We start from the raw sequence: 16450 nt of genomic DNA on the forward strand, positions 1-16450 counted from the left end.
AGAGCCCTCCCTCCTCCCCTCTCATGGATGTAAAGCATAAACGAATTGAGCTCTTTAGCTACGTTGTGGTTATACCTGTTCTTCCCCGATAGTGGGCGGGGCAGTATACCTACACCCAAAACAAAAGAGCGCTACCGCAAATTTCGAATTTTGAGCTGCCGCATGAAGTAGAAACTATAGCTATGTAATTATTTGGTAAGTATATGAAACTTTATTTTTATATATGTAACTTACCCAGTAATTACTTAGCTAAGAGTTTCTCTTGACTCGGCAGCTCAAATTAAAAAATTTACGGGTTAGTGCTTCAGTTTAGTGCAGGCGGCTGGTCTCGCCCACTAACGAGAGTATCAGGAACTACTCGGTAAATACTCATTATGTTTCTGCTGACGCTCAAGTCAACACAGAGTGTCATTGTCAGCTTTGTTCTTAAACTTGCCAGTCAGAGACCGGATTTTGGTGATGTTTTATCGCCAATTGCGGGTAGCCTTCAAGCTTACAGCATTCAGGACAGTTTTTGATTGTTTTGTTTAAGTTGTCATATAGAGGGATGAATAAATTTGTTTGTATTTAGCATTTCCCAACGTTTTGTGAGAGAGAGAGAGAGAGAGAGAGAGAGAGAGAGAGAGAGAGAGAGAGAGAGAGAGAGAGAGAGAGAGAGAGAGAGAGAGAGCGAGTGAGTGAGTGGGGTCGTTAGTTTGTTTACGGTGCTGTCTGTCTGTGCAAATGTCGAGGGAGTTTTTTTTTCGGTTTTGAGGGAGTCTTGAGCTGAGTTCTGTGCAAGGCGGACATTGATGGTGGATTATTGTATGTTTCGTGAGTCTTGTGTTTTCTGTTGGATGTCACTGTTGTCTGTGCATGTGTCTCTTTCTTTTGCTAATTTTTTTGGGGTTGAAAGTCTGTTTTTCGGTTTTGTTTGTGTAATTTTGTCTACTGTGTTGGCGACCGTGGACACCTTCATCCATCTCCTAGCAACCGAGGATCAGAGTGAGTATTGTATGTGGTTATATTTTCTGTGTATCTGTGTTGTGTATTGTTTTGTGTTTTTTTAAATTCCGCCACATTATATTTGGCGTAGCGTCAGGGCAGCTGGTGGTGCAGCTGCAATTGAGATTAGTGGCTAGTAGTGTGACTGGAGGGAATGGAAGAGGAATTGGTGAGGTTGAGAGAGGAGTTGCGACTGGCAAGAGAGGAGAATGGGAGGCTGAGGGGTGAGAATGAGGAGTTGAGGAGTCAGTTGGAGGAGATGGGGGGAATGCTAAGGAGTGCAAAAGAAGAAATGAAAGGGGAGATGAAAGAGTCAGAAGAGAGAATGGAAGAGAGGATGGATAAAAAGTTGGAGGGAATGATGAAAGGTGTGGAAGAATTGGTGAAAGGTATGTTCAAGGGTGTTTTTGGAGAAGGGGCTGTTGGAGGCAGGTCCTCTGGAACGCGTGAAGGGGCAAGAGAGAAAGAAAAGGAGGAAGAAGTGAATGGAAGCATGAGTGATGAAAGTGATGTGGAAATAGGAAGTAAGAAACGAGAGAATGAGAGGCAGGGTAAGGACAAGGGGAATGAAAAGCAAGGGGAAGGAACAGAGGGAAAGTAAAGGATAAGTCAGGGGAAGAAAAAGGGAAGAAGAAGGAAAAGGAAAGGAAACTGGTAAGAAGGGCAAGGAAGTGGGAAAGGCAGGAAAGAAGGGAGAGGGTGAAGATACTAGTGATAGTGAGGTGGATGGAGGTGAATGGATAAAAGTGGATAAAAGAAGGGAAGAAGAGTGTAATGAGTAAGATGAATGCGAGTGCGGAAGTGGACTCTTTGTATTGGAAGAGGGTAAGAAAGGACAGAGTGAAAGTAGCGAAAGTGAGAGTGAAAGTGAGAAAAAGAAGTGAGAAAGGCTGTGTATGTGAGGGAGGTACCCTGGTGTGAAAGGTATAATGAGTATGGAAGTAGGGATGTGCATGATTTCTTTAGGGAGTATTAAAGGTTTGTCAGGATAAGTATGGGGGAAAGTAAGAGAGTGTGGGCACGAGAGTTAGGAGAATATTTGACTGGGTTTTGCTTGATATGTATAGGGTTATTATGAGTGTGGGAGATGTTGAGTATGACAAGGTGAAAGCTAGACTAGTTGAGCAAGCGAGGCGTATGAAAGCAGTGTTAAGTATAAGAGGAAGAATGAATTTGATGAGGCAGAATGAAAGCTGGGGAAACCTTGTCACTGTATGCTTGTAGGCTGGAGACGTTGGCAAGGAAAGAAGTTTGGGGATGATGGGATAGATGAATGTAAGGAGTTAGTACGGAAGTTGTTAGGGACAGTGCCAGATGGAGTTAGAGAATTTGTGAACTTGAAGCGGAAGGAGAAGAAAAGATGGACGAGTGAAAGGTTGACTTGGGAGAAATTTTGGAAATTGTAGAAGATTATGAGCTTGACAGGGTTATAAAGAGAGCAGAAGTGTAAGTGTAAGGGCTGGGGTAGATGAGAGTGCCAGAGTTTGGAAGCTTTAGGGATGCAGTGTTGAGGGGCCCAATGAGAATGGCAGATAGTATAATAGATAGGAGTGTAAGAGCAAGTAATGTGGAGGTGCCAGTGAGGATGAATGGTGGGTTTGTAAGGAAACAACGGGTTGGATGGGTTAGGGATAGTAGTGTACAAAGGGGAAGGTCGGTGAGTGGAAGTCGAGCGAAGTGTTTTAGATGTGGAAAGGAGGGACATACAAAGAATGAGTGTAGGTGGGCTTTAGGAGCATGTTTCGGGTGTGGGCAATCGGGACATTTGGTAAGGGAGTGTACGAAAGATAGGGGGGTTAAATGCTACAGGTGCGGACAGGTGGGTCACATTGCTAATGGTTGTAGGGGTACCCAAGTGAATGTAATATGTGGAAACTGTGGTAAGAATGGGCATTATGCGAGAATGTGTTCAGAACCGAGAGCGAAGTGTGTCGAATGTGGAATGGAAGGGCATGTATCAAGTGTATGTAGACGAAAGAGGGTGACTGTGACAGCGAATTCGGGAAACTAAGTGTGAAGGGGGTTCAAATGGGTGGATCCTCCAGGATGCAAGCGGTGCGTGTGATGCTTGTATGTGAGGGGTTGTTGCATGAGGAGGATCAGCAATTGGTTTTGATAGAGTATGGTAGGAAACGTAAGAAAGGGAAGAACGTAAGTGAACGGAATGGTCGTAAGTTGTGTAATAGGGGTGTGAGTGCCAAAGTGAAAATGAGTGTTAAATAAAGCGTGTAATACGGATGAATGGGATGGTATGAATAGAACGTATAGCATATGCGGGTTTGATATAACTGAGTTGACTGAACGTGTAGGGGTGAGTGAACGGTTGGAGGTGAGCGAAAGTGTAATAGTAAGAGAGCGTAGCAGTGATAGACGAGTGATTGAAAGCATGAATGAATCGTTGCAAGAATTGGAAAGGTCAATGAGCGAATGGGATGGGTTAGTTGAAGAATTGGGGAGGTATTTGGGAACGAGTTAGAGGGTATAGATGAGATTGTGGATGAAATTGAGAGTGGTAATAGTGAAGAAGATAGCGTGAATCTGAGAGAGAATGGAGGAGGTGTAAATTTGAATGTTGCTAGAAGAGAAAATGATTCTGAGAGAATGATTGCGTGCCCGCGAACGCGATCTAGAGGACCTGCTAGTGAGCATCCGTGGGTGTTGCGTAAGGCGATTTGAATGCAGTGTGAAAGGTGTTGGTTGGGAAATGCTAAAGGGAGAGAATTATAGAGGGATGAATAAATTTGTTTGTATTTAGCATTTCCCAACGTTTTTGAGAGAGAGAGAGAGAGAGAGAGAGAGAGAGAGAGAGAGAGAGAGAGAGAGAGAGAGAGAGAGAGTGTAATTGTCGTTAGTGTGTTTCGGTTGTTGGAAGAGGATGGGGTCGTTAGTTTGTTTACGGTGCTGTCTGTCTGTGCAAATGTCTAGGGAGTTTTTTCGGTTTTGAGGAGTCTTGAGCTGAGTTCTGTGCAAGGCGGACATTGATGGTGGATTATTGTATGTTTCGTGAGTCTTGTGTTTTCTGTTGGATGTCACTGTTGTCTGTGCATGTGTCGCTTTCTTTTTGCTCGTTTTTTTTGGGGTTGAAAGTCTGTTTTTCGGTTATGTTTGCGTAATTTTGTCTACTGTGTTGGCGACCGTGGACACCTTCATCCATCTCCTAGCAACCGAGGATCAGAGTGAGTATTGTATGTGGTTATATGTTCTGTGTATCTGTGTTGTGTATTGTTTTTGTGTTTTTTTAAATTCCGCCACAGTCATATTTCACAACAGTAGCGAATTCATAATCAATTGTTTAACTAATGGTAGCGTAGTTTAACTGACGATATCGCCTTTACCAGTGAAAGTAAACGTGTTCGTTGCCAAACCAGTAATCATGATTTTTTATTCTTATCTGCAAGTCTCAGTCTTAATTAGAATATGAGACTTGTATGTATGACGATACTTTGTGTACTTCGTCTTGGTCGGTAAAAGTTAATTTCCTTTTCCGAATAGCGTAAGAATAATAATGGGTTTGCTACCGAACTGATTTTCCTTTGTAAGTAGTGTAAGAAACTTACAGTTTTGCATTCGCTACCTGTTCTTTAGCGCAAAAATGTTAATATTTTCGTTATTGAAATGCATAACTGTAAATCTCAAATGTGTGACAGGAATTGAGACATGTATATATGATGGTATTCTGTGTACTTCATCTTGGTCTGTAAGTTTAACTTTCCTTTTCCGAGTAATGTAATAAACGTAACCTTGTATTTGCTACCGGACCGATACTTTGAGAATGAAATGCACCAGCGAGTCTCACATAATGTTTGATAAGTATTGAGATTTGTATGTATGATGGTGCTCTGTGTACTTCAACTTTGGTTGATAAAAGTTAACTTTCCTTTTCTGAGTAGCGTTAAAAAATGCAATATTGTTTTCGCCACTGGATCGATATTTTCAGCATTGAAATGCAAATCTGTAAGTCTCAATTAGCATTTGAAAGGAATTGAGATATCTGTATAATGGTACTCTGTGTACTTCATAAATTTGTCCTTAAAGAATTAATTGAACATATTATTATTACACTTTCCTTTGCAGAGAACTGAAAAGTGTAAGGGCAGGAATGCAGTAGGAGAGAATTGTGCTCAGTGTTTTGGTTACGACGAGCTTTCGGAGGATGACGAATCGTGGGGAGTTCCACATTTATTAGCTCCTTCTACGATTGCCCAGTAGCGCTCTCCTGCTAGAGCTACTGGCTCGATGGCCGCCAACTGCAGAACGCTTGGCGCCAGCCTTCGGACTCTCGGCACCTGCTATCAGGCACTCGGTGCCCGCTTTCAGGTGCTTGGGGCTCACTCTCTGGCACCTCGGCGTCCGCTCTTGGGCGCTCAGCGCCAGTTACTGGGATCCTGGCGCCATCTGAGCCATCTCTCTCCTACTGCTAAGCTTCCTGCCCATTTTATCCACTTGCTCCTACGCCTGGCTCCCTTGCTTCCTTCTTGTGCTATTGCCAGTCTTGTTTTAGGTTAACAGATGTTAACCTTGTGATAATGAAGTGTTGTGCAGTGGAGGAGGTGTCTACTCGTCCCTTGATTCTCCTAGACAAAGGTCCCTGTCATACTCCCCCAGACCTGGGAGGAGACATACTGGAAGTCCAAGGGAGGTTGGGGGGTTTACACACAGGTATTCGTCCCCTCAGCCGAGCCTGTTGCCAGTCCCAGGTATCAATAGACAGCCACTGGAAAGGCATCTTACTGGATGTGTAGTGGAGGTGGTGGCTATCTGGCCCTATCAGCTGTCCTAAACCCATTCCCTGTCAGACTCCTCTAAACCTGGGAGGAGGCATACTGTTGGTCCATGGGAGTCCAAAGGGGTTTTGCCCCCGGATATCTGCCCCTCAGTTGAACCTGTTGTCCACAGGTGTGCCATGGGAAAGGCGTCCATAGAGATGTCCTTTTTTTCTAGTGATAGTCCAATGTAGAAAAATGCAGATGGTGTTTTTTCTAATAAATAGCGGCTGTTGAAGAGGCATTTTTTCTGATGATCTTCGCTCTTCTCCGCTCTCCTGTGAGCGTCTCGAGGAGCAAGAGTATAGCCCATGCCTTATTTCTAACAGGACAGCCTTGTGCTTTTGTCTCCTGAGCTTCTGGTAGTGGATCGCCAGTTTTGGTGCCAAGCGGACCATCAGTGTATGAGTGTTCTTTTTGTCTGCCTCCATTGCTCCTGTTAAGTGCCTGAGCGCCTAATATCACCCGAACCTTCAGTAGTGCCAGAGTGCCCTGTAGTGCCGGAGCTCCTCTTCATATAGAGCTCACAGCACCAGCTCTCATGCGTCTGGCGCCATTCTACCAGTGGCTGACGCCAGTTTTCTCTTTAGCTCGGTACCTGTCTCTTCTCGCAACATACTGTTGTCCTTTTTTGAGCACAATTTCCAATTGAAAGCCAGGCTCTGGTCTTCAAGTGGTGGATGCTAGTCATTAGGTGTCTTCTCTGCAATATTGAACTCCCTCCTTTGAGTACCATACAAACGCTCTCAGGCGGTTTTGTATCTTTTCAGCCAGTTCCAAAATCATTACAGGACTTAATGTTTTGACCTTTGCCTAGAGTTCCAGATGACCTGAATTGCTCCCTTTTGTGACATCAGTTGGTGTCTCATAGCACTGTCCTTTACAGACAGGGACTTTGATGTAAGGATTTTGAGCTTGTTGAGGAAAGCTATCACCTATAAAGGGAGTTGGGAGCCTAACTTTGGTTTGTAAGGGAGCAAGACAAGTGTTCTTTGTCCATTACTACCTCTGATCCTTAAATGGAATTAGTAAGGTCTTTCTTGACTGACCTCAGGAGCAGGGGCTAAAAAGATAGGCTCCTCTAAAGTGTTGCCAAGAGACATCACTTCGGCTGGTTCCTTAATCCTGTCCTATGCGGTAAGGACAGTTAAGTTAGTATTTTGAGATTTCCGCTCCTTCATTGGGATTGCAAGAAGGGAGCCATGCTGCTGCTGCTTCGACTGGGAGAAACACCCAGTCACTATGAGCCCTCTTTTCTTCGCCTTCAGCCGTCTATTTTCAGATGGCATGTATCCTTGGTCCGTTTTCCCTCTCTTTAGCAGCGCCCATTCCAAGCACGTGATCAACTTTAGAACTCTTGGCACCGGATTTCTGGCACCGAATCCCAAGCTCCCAACACCTGTTCCTGAGTGTTCGACATTTTCTAGCCATACTAGGCTCCCACCTCTGAACGCCTAGTTCCTTTTAACAGTTTGTTTCTTCACTGCAGCGGAAGTTGTCACCCCTGATGGCTATGTCTCCGTGGCTGTCAGGTATTAGCAGGGTCGATTACTAGTCCACTTAGTTATCCTTGAGTCTGCACTATGCTCTTTGATGCTCAGTTGCAGTCTAACCGAACAGTTCTATTGTACATTCTCTGGGACGTTTGTACGAAGTTCCTGGTTATGTAGGATACTTCGTTTTTTCATGTCCACATACAGACTCCAAACACTGTATATTACAGACCCGTCTGACGCCACTCTTAGTTTCTGGAGAGATATTGGCTTACTTTTAGTGAAAGCTAGGCACGTCAGTACAACCCGTACCTCATTAGCTTTCAGGCACTGTGTGCCTGTGGCGTCCAGTCTACAGTCAACCTTTCTGAGACACTCTTAGAAGTAGGAGAGCATTTTTCTCCTTTTTAAGGGAGGCTAAGGATGTCAGAACAGCTTCTACCTCATTAGCTTTCAGGCACTGTATGCCCCTGATGTCCATTCTACAATTGACCTTCTGGAAGTGTAATCGATCTTCACTTCTTGCCTTTTGAAGAAAGTTAAAACAGTGTTAGATTCTTGCAGTACCTTGCGATATTATTAGTAACTGTACTAACTGGCATGGCATCGCGGAAGGAAGCATAGGATTTTCTCCTACTATCTATCCACCTTGTAGTAAGGTGCCGAGACTTGTGAGAGCCGGAGGTTACAATTTACCTGGAGCACCCATCACTGTTGTAATGATAGCTGGGTGAATATTAGTTAGGAATAATGTAAATAGAAAAGAGAGAAAAAGAAATGAGAGAGAACCAGTGATATAGAAAGAGAATGAATAATAAGAGAGAGAGAGAGAGAGAGAGAGACTCTTCCAGAGAGAGAGAGAGAGAGAGAGAGAGAGAGAGAGATTAGAGAGGAGAGAGTAACAACACTTCCTGTGCCGTGATTACATAGCAAAACATTGGCGAGTTTAATCTAAGGGCAAATCGTAACAAGGATGTTTACCTGTCCTACCTGTGAGGTTACCTTTTAGCTTTTGCCAGAAACTACAGACTTCCAGTGACGTCATAAGTCCCATCCTTTGTAGGAGGAATTAATTCAACTTATCCACCCAAAAGGACGTCGTTAGATAAGTTTCAGCCAATTAGGACATCTAACAAGGGCTGGACAGAAGCTATTGCCAGCCTGTTGTGGGATGGGAATTTCCTTTGAAAAACCTTGAAGAAGGCAAGGAAGGCAGAAAAGGAGAGAACAGAGCAGACAGAAAAGAAGCAGATAGAAGAAAGAGAAGCAGAGGAGTGAGGTCATGAGCCATCACCAGTTGTGGGTTGAGAAGAAAGCAAGACTCACACTTTGATTTGAATTCATACTATTTAACTTGTATATATATTTAACTTGTATATTAACTTTTATATATATTTAACTTGTATATGTACAGTGTTATTTTTACTAGTGTGATAATGAAGTAAGAAAACTACACTGTCTCTTCCTAAAGCCTCCTGGGACTCAAACGCTACTATAACAACAAAGCCAGAAACGATAAAGCAACTACAAAGAAAAAATATAAACTCCTTTACATGGGCAACAAATAAAATAAATAATAAGAAAGGAACAGTATAACAGAAGATGGTAAAAACATTACATTGGTGACAAGCATCACACTGTCAGTGAATGGGTCATGGTCTCTATTTCAGTGCAAGTGACAGTCATACCTGGTGGTTTATACTGGTGCTGTGCCCAGGGCAAGGGCACTTTTTAAAATTTTGCTAGCCATCAGGTAACTCCTTGAGCTGCATAACTTCCACTGATGCTTTGCTATCCATCGGAGTACTCCTTGGCTACAAAGCTCCCACTTAAATAGAGGCGCTCCTGGCTTTACTGCCATGCTGCTACAGGTTAAGTTGAGCAACAACCAGAGGCAGTTCTCCACTGCAGGCTCTCTTAAATAACAAGGAACTACAAGCATTGTATCCAATGGTAGCAACTTATCTAGTATCTCAAATCATTACATGAATTAATGATTGGAAACAGAATTTGTCCATGAATCCCCACCACCTGTCAATGTGGATTCAGCTAAGTAATTACTGGATAAGTTACATATATAAAAATGACATTTTTATAATAAAATAAAGTTTTATATATACTTACCCAGTAATTATGGACGTAGCCCTCCCTCCTCCCCGTGCATGGACATAAAGCATAAACGTAATGACGAGTATTTGCCGAGTAGTTCCTGATACTCTCGTTAGTGGGCGAGACCAGTCACCTGCACTAAACTGAAGCGCTAACCTGCAAATTTTTGAATTTGCGAATTTTTTTATTTCAGCTGCCAAGGCAAGAGAAACTCTTAGCTAAGTAATTACTGAGTAAGTATATATAAAACTTTTTATTTTATTATAAAAATGTCATTTTATTATAAAAATGTAATTTTTCCATTTTGATGATGAAAAAGATGAAAAAATACAAATCCCTTTAATAGCCTACAGATTTGATATCTTGAAAAATTAGTTACCTTATCTTTGGGCACTTTTTATGGGAGATGATATTCACTCTCTTGTATACCCTATTCAGCTGTAGCCTATGTAATATGTGATTAATATAATTTTAAAAGTTTTTTAGACCTAATAAAAACAATGCACAGCTTAACATGTCACATAATCTCATGTTTATAAAGAAACTAAATTAACCTAGCTCTACATTTGTAGGAAAATATAAGCATTTTCATCCTCAGAATTGATTTCAGAAATGCAGCAACCATTCCTAAGGAGGGCTGACACATTAGAGGCTGTTCTGTACGTAGCAGGCTGATGGACTGCATAAATCTGCATGAAGAGCTGGATTCTTGCGAATCATGCTGGCAGCCTCTTAGCTATCCTAAATAGTCTGCGTTCAGTGAACCTGCCGCAACAGCTAATGCAGGCATTCCTTTTGACACACACAAGGATCCACATATGTAGACCCATGAACTCTTGACTTCACAGCCCTCCCATAAAGTAGAATCACTGGAACACTACCACATCTGCAAGAGGTGTCGCAGGCAGTTATTGACACTGATGGGTCAGGGGATGTCAGCATTCACACAACAGCTTCAGTTGTTTTTCTTTTTCTTTGATGTGGGTTGAGAACTTCAGAAAATACTAACATGCTTCATTTGTAGCTGTTAGCCAAAGTAAAAACAAATGACTTGCTGGATATACAAGGAGATAACCATCAGCTACTGTACTCTGCAAAGGCAGAATTAGCCTCCTCAAAGCTACCAAGCTCAAGGACAATGGTAGTCACCCTATACTATTTATATATTAAGGTTAATGTCTTTCCTCTTCAAATCATGGGAAGAGTTTCCTAAAGTGAATTTCAAGCCACAGAAACAAGGACTACACCTGGAGGAACCAAAATCAGTATATTCATTCAGTCATATACTTTCACTATATTACTCATGACTCCTTTTCTCGCTTCATATATCTACAACTCAACTGGGTATTGTTACAGTCACTCTTCAAGTGATGACTACCAAATTTGTTTGGAAACTTACCCGTCTTACCTCATGTCCTTTTAATACAGTTTCTCCCTATCAGAGGTTGAAGTATAACACTTTTGAAGATTACTCTTGTGAGCAAGGGACCATGCTATATGCCCACCTTCTATGTGGACTCAAGCCTCATAAATATGTGATGCTATTTTACAGACATTTATTGCACATACAATATAGGAAAAAGTATTAAAAAATGTTTTGTAACATAACCTTTGCCTACTGTCTAGTGAAGCCAAGGGAAGCTACTAGACTGACTAACTACACATTTATAATTAGTTAGGTTACTTAGCCAGATTTAACATTAGCACATTGAACCATAAGGGTGGTAGGTCTGCATTCTCAAGATACACCATCTTTCATGCAATATGTATACACTTACCCTGTATTACTCATGGGCAAGACTAACATTATGTAACTGATTTTCTATTATAAATTATGGTACCTCTACATGAAGCAAAACAAGCAGTAATTTTAAGTTATGTTTTAATGTTATAGGCTTCAAAACTCGTAACAGGAGGTTTTTACTTTTATTTTTTAGTTTAGAATATAAAGTGAAAGAATGAAATATACATACTTTTGAGATATACAGTACTGTACTGGTATGGTTAGTCATGCATTATGGTGTCTGAATACTGTATTAGAAAATTGTTCTTTATTGTGAAGGGGAAAGGACAATTTACAATAATCTCTCGGATCATTAAGCATCAAAGGTCATAGAGTTTGAGGTCATTCTGACAGTTACCCTTAGTATTAAAGTTGTACACCAAACCTCATTACCTTTTTACAGTCTCTAACCTAGAAAGTTACTATAAAGTAGGTAGTTAATGTCCTCATAACTTGAAAATCTAAAATTTTACATTTTACTGTTTTAAAAAGTTTTGCTTTATAAGTTATACACATGGCAATCATATTGTAATGATAATGAAAATAGGAACATGTCAGAAATGTTTTAGGTATTTTTCATATTTACAAGGTGAGCTTACAAATAAATAAGAAAGAGTATATGAGATGAAGTCTCACAAGAACAGTGAAAATGCACAATGTAAGTCACTGCTGGCATTACGGGGTGATTTGTTTATTGAACAGTAACAAATCAAGAACCTGTACTGTATAATGCCAAGATTTATAGAAAGCAGTTCTGTTTGAAATACATGCATCATTAGGAAAATCACCTTTCAAGAAAACGCTTTGCATACTGAGCTATATGTTCTACACCGTGGCTTGAGGCAATATGTAAATGTTCAGCTGTTACTAGTGGACTGATAAGAGAATTATGTAGTTCTGCAACCTGGGAAGAACAGGCAGCTGCAGGATCTCCTGATGCTGATAGCATACCCTTCCAGTACTCATTTCCTGGTAGTGAGTTACCATCCCAAGCATAGCTGTCAATTAGCAGTGTTCCTTCAGGTACTGGTGCATGTAATGCTCTCTGGGAGAAATGAAGAATGACTTCAGTATTTGGAAATTTTTCCCCTTCAGTAGCACCATGACAGCTTGTTGCCTTTATCCAGCTAAAATCTACATGTCCAATGTGTGTTGTATCAACTGAAGCAAGAGCATCTCCCCATGCCTCAATAAAGAGTTCATTCTGTTGATGGCACACTTGCCAAACTCCAAGGCCAAGTCCTACCACATGGACATAAGCCTTAAGTCCAGCAGCAGCTGCGCGAGAACTTGCTTCTATTAAAAGAAGTTCTGCTGACATTTGAATTCTAGCTTTATAAACTTTGGTGTTGAGCTTCACTCTGGAGACAACTGTTAGAAAATCATCACCTTCAGCATCTTCCCAGGTTGGTAATGTACTGTTGTTCCAAAGCCGACCCCACTCCTTGACTAACCAACGTTTTTCTGGAGGGTCATTGCCATAGCCCCGTTCTTTAGTATTCTGCTCTGGAGTAATTGCACAATCTTGGTATTCCATGACGCCTGCTCTTTCAAATCTAGCACCAACCATGCCAACAATAACACCCTCATGCTGGAAACTACCAGAAGGTCCTGGAACACCTCTATTGTGACGACTTCCATCATTTATGAAAAAAGACTTTGAGGAAACACATACAAGAGCAGATATTTTTATTTCATCATAGCTCATGTATTCAGTAATACTTAATTTAGGAGATTCATGAGAGTGTCCAATATTTTCAAAGCCTTCACAGCCTTCAGTACCATTTTGAAGTAGATAAACATCACTTGGATTGAAGAACACAATTGGTCTTCTCTTCAGTAATCTGTTCACGAATTCCACCAGGGTCATAGATGAATACAGCTCCCTGAAAGTTAAAAAATCTTGGTTGGTTGGAGAGAAAAAACTTGTTTACTTCCAAAGTAATTGATATAATTGTTGAAAATGGCAAAAAGACCTATTTAGAAATTTTTAAAAATCTTTAAAAGAGTTACATTAAAGAAATTAGGGTTTAGTTGTAAATATCTTAAAATGAAACTTGGAAAAATTTGTTAATAAGTATTATAGCGTCAATAACCTTGATATTGTGATGCAAGTTTTAATAGCCACAAATCAATCAATCATTGTTAGTATTACACAGTTTACAAGTGCACACATATATCTCTCACTTACAGGAAAATTTTATAAGTTGAAAGGTGGGAGGATGGGGATAAAGAGTTTGTAATCAAAAACATTTTCAGTGAGTCTGCATTCAATGATTTAATTTCTCATGTTTGTTAATACAGTCAAAAGAAAACAAATTTCATGGAATTGTCTCAAACCTTCAAAAGACAAGCATCTTGTAAAGTGTTTATATATTAGTTTGACAGTAATTTTCATTTGTATGAAGAATGAACAATGGTGTATGAACAAGGCACACAAAAATCACAAAATCTGAAGAAAATGCACACAACAATCAAAATCTTAAGAAAATGGTGAGAGTACAACATTCAAAGAATATCTTCACTTCTTCATGTCTTACAGTACATGGATAACGCCTTAAACAGGGTATTTTCATACATGTAAACCTACATGTGACTTAAGGCTTTTCAGTCCTGTCTTTTTGAGGTGGTGGAAAGACAATACAGTACATTGGTCACCTTACATGGAGAAAGCAAGATTAGCTTCGTGACTAAGTAGCACTATAGATCTAAAATGATGGCATGGCCCATCAGCTTAGCATTCTCAATGAGGCATTCCTTAAAGCCTCAGGAATATATGTGACTAATGCCATATCTTCTTAGTGTAAGCTGTACAATACTCCATTACAGAATGAATATGGAAAACCCTACTTTGCTGTGACTTGATGTACAGTACATAGGTATAAGGTTACCCTGAAGAATAATGTCACGTTAACATGGAGACTGATCTCTTGTCGCCAAAAGCTACTGTTTGTGAGGGGCTTTGTTTTTTGTCAGGCTCTGGGCCTGACAGCAGCTGTGCCATCAACCTTGGATTAGAAGAAAAAATACAGTTCTGCCTTGGCTTGTCAAGTTTAGCACTGAAAATTATCTCTTCCTTGGCAGCCTTCCCTGCACAAGCCTAGTGTCTATCGTCCAGCTAGGAGTGTAGTGGTATCATGGATGGCAATATTGAAGGCAGCTTAGGAACCAACCAGAGATCCAGGCAAACTGAACAGAAGAAAGGAAGGGAAAGGAGAACTCAAAGCATGGACTGACTTCAAGTACAATGCAAGGCTCAAATGTAAGTATTACTTCATTGAATTTTGTTCGTAATTGTACAACATTCAATAAAGTTTCAGGAATAGTTTTGCTAATTATATGAAAATGGGAACAAGTCGCATCATGCCTCATTAATCAAGGCTGAACATTCTCGGTGACAGGCTGTCATAAACCAGACCTTCTTGAAGGAAGAATTCATGAAGAGGGGATTAGAATGTTCCACTAGTAGACATTACTAAGTCCCAAGATAGTGTATGGGACACTGGTCAGCAAGCCTGACAACTGTGTTAAATGACCAATACTAGTATGAGGAAAAGTCTATTTTGATGAATAATTAAGAATTTAATTAATACCTGTATTATTGGTCCTGATGTTAGAGAGAGAATTCTCAAGGAGAGAATGGATTATCAACTTACCTAACATTACCACTGTAGAGGGATGCATTTACAATGGCCAAAGGCTGCAATGACTGCTCAACAATCAGTGCTTTGATTCCTGACAGGTGTTTTAGACAAGGTATTGCTGTCCACCTTTAGCTTATGGGGGCTGGAGGATCTTTCGAGTTGCTAAAATGAATGACTGTACTAATTCAAGCTGATCCAGACTGCTTTCACTACTATTCTTAAATGATGGAACTATGGAGCAAGTATGCAACAGTAATGACTGTCTTTGGTGATGAGTATGCTGACTTTTTGGAGAAGATTTTGAATTTACAGTGGATATGAAGCAGGAGCAGAGTTGATAGGTGATCAAGAGTAGTTTGAATAAGGTCATATAGGAGTGAATGGCTGAGTTGACTAACTTGTACAAGCTTTGAGGTTGAGGACTGAAAGTCTCTTATATACAGTGACAACTGTTGAGTGAATAGGACACTGAAGAACACAGCACTAAATGGAGAGGTGAGGAAATAACTCCCTATAAAAAAATAATAAAAAAATCTTGAAATTGAGTTTGCAGAATTTACTGTAACCAAATGCAGAAAACTTCAACAGGACCTTGTTCCAAACTGTTAGACTGTTAAAGAGTATAAGACCCATAGCAAAGGGTACTCAAGACAGCACAAAGATAATAAAGAAACTTTAAGTATTATGTATGAAAAAAGTTCCTAAGTAGACCTTGCCTTGTGGAAGTGATATTGGTGATCATGAGAAATTACATCAGTGTTTTTATTGTTACATAATTTCTCAAATATTTTACCATCAATGTCAGCATTATTTAAAAAAAGGTTTTTTAATAATAGGTGCAACTACTAAAAGACTGATTGTTGTCAAAACACTGATCAGTTTGGGTTCCCCTCTTGCCTCCAACAAATTTTTTAAGGAGTCATGTCAGTAATGTTACCTAGGGGGTCTGCTTTTTACAAAAGGGCAAGTGCCCTACAGGCCTTAAAAGCAGAAAGTGCTACTGGGATCATTAAGAGAAGAAATAGTTAGGAGCTGTAGCTATCAAGATGGAAGAAAAGAGGAAAGTTAAACTGAACAGGTTGAATATTTTTGGTGAATAACTAGAATGTTACAATTTCATTTAAAGATATCAAGTTTACCGTCAGCACCCAAAAATAAAAAATTTTTACAGCTATTTGTATATTTTTTCCTAGGTTTGCAAACAAAAGCCTTTTATGTGGAGTGCCTTCTGCATGCATGTGTGAACATGCTGTTAAACTGGTAACAAGGTTACACCATGGTGGAGATGGGGGGGTGAGTGGGGGGAAACACCCCCAATCTACCCACACTATCCAGTCACTTTTCTCTGACTGTCATCAAAAGTAAATGCATTACTCTTCTTTCCATTGGGTGACTGCTGGATTTGGATAAGTAGCCCACTACTTGTTTTTACCATAAGAACTGTTTGTTCTTCCTGTTGTTTTTGTTTTGTTGTCTTGTTTTTTTCTCAAATGAAGAGAAACATTAACACACCATTGTGAGGGATGTGGATGACTATATAGTCATTTTTGGTCTCCCACTTCAGTAAACCCATGTAAACATTCTTTTTCTAGGGGAAAAACATGTGTTGGTTTGTTTGTCCTCCTACGTGAGGAATGTGCCAACTGGTCCTCTCCTCTGTGGGAAAATTTTGGA

General features: G+C 40.5%; 1 protein-coding gene across 10 annotated transcripts in view; it reads right to left on the bottom strand.

The window, feature by feature from the left end:
• Positions 1-11261: 11261 nt before the first annotated feature.
• The window catches only part of LOC136856646 (uncharacterized), a 120333-nt gene continuing 115144 nt past the window's right edge, over positions 11262-16450 (bottom strand). For all 10 annotated transcript variants that reach the window (XM_067134704.1, XM_067134658.1, XM_067134715.1 and 7 more), the window contains exon 4: positions 11262-13018. In XM_067134704.1, coding sequence (XP_066990805.1) covers positions 11917-13018 — 1102 coding nt within the window. In that variant the 3' untranslated portion in view covers positions 11262-11916. The remainder of the gene's footprint in view (positions 13019-16450) is intronic.

The sequence above is a fragment of the Macrobrachium rosenbergii genome, chromosome 3 (assembly GCF_040412425.1).
Source record: "Macrobrachium rosenbergii isolate ZJJX-2024 chromosome 3, ASM4041242v1, whole genome shotgun sequence".
NCBI lineage: Eukaryota > Metazoa > Arthropoda > Malacostraca > Decapoda > Palaemonidae > Macrobrachium > Macrobrachium rosenbergii.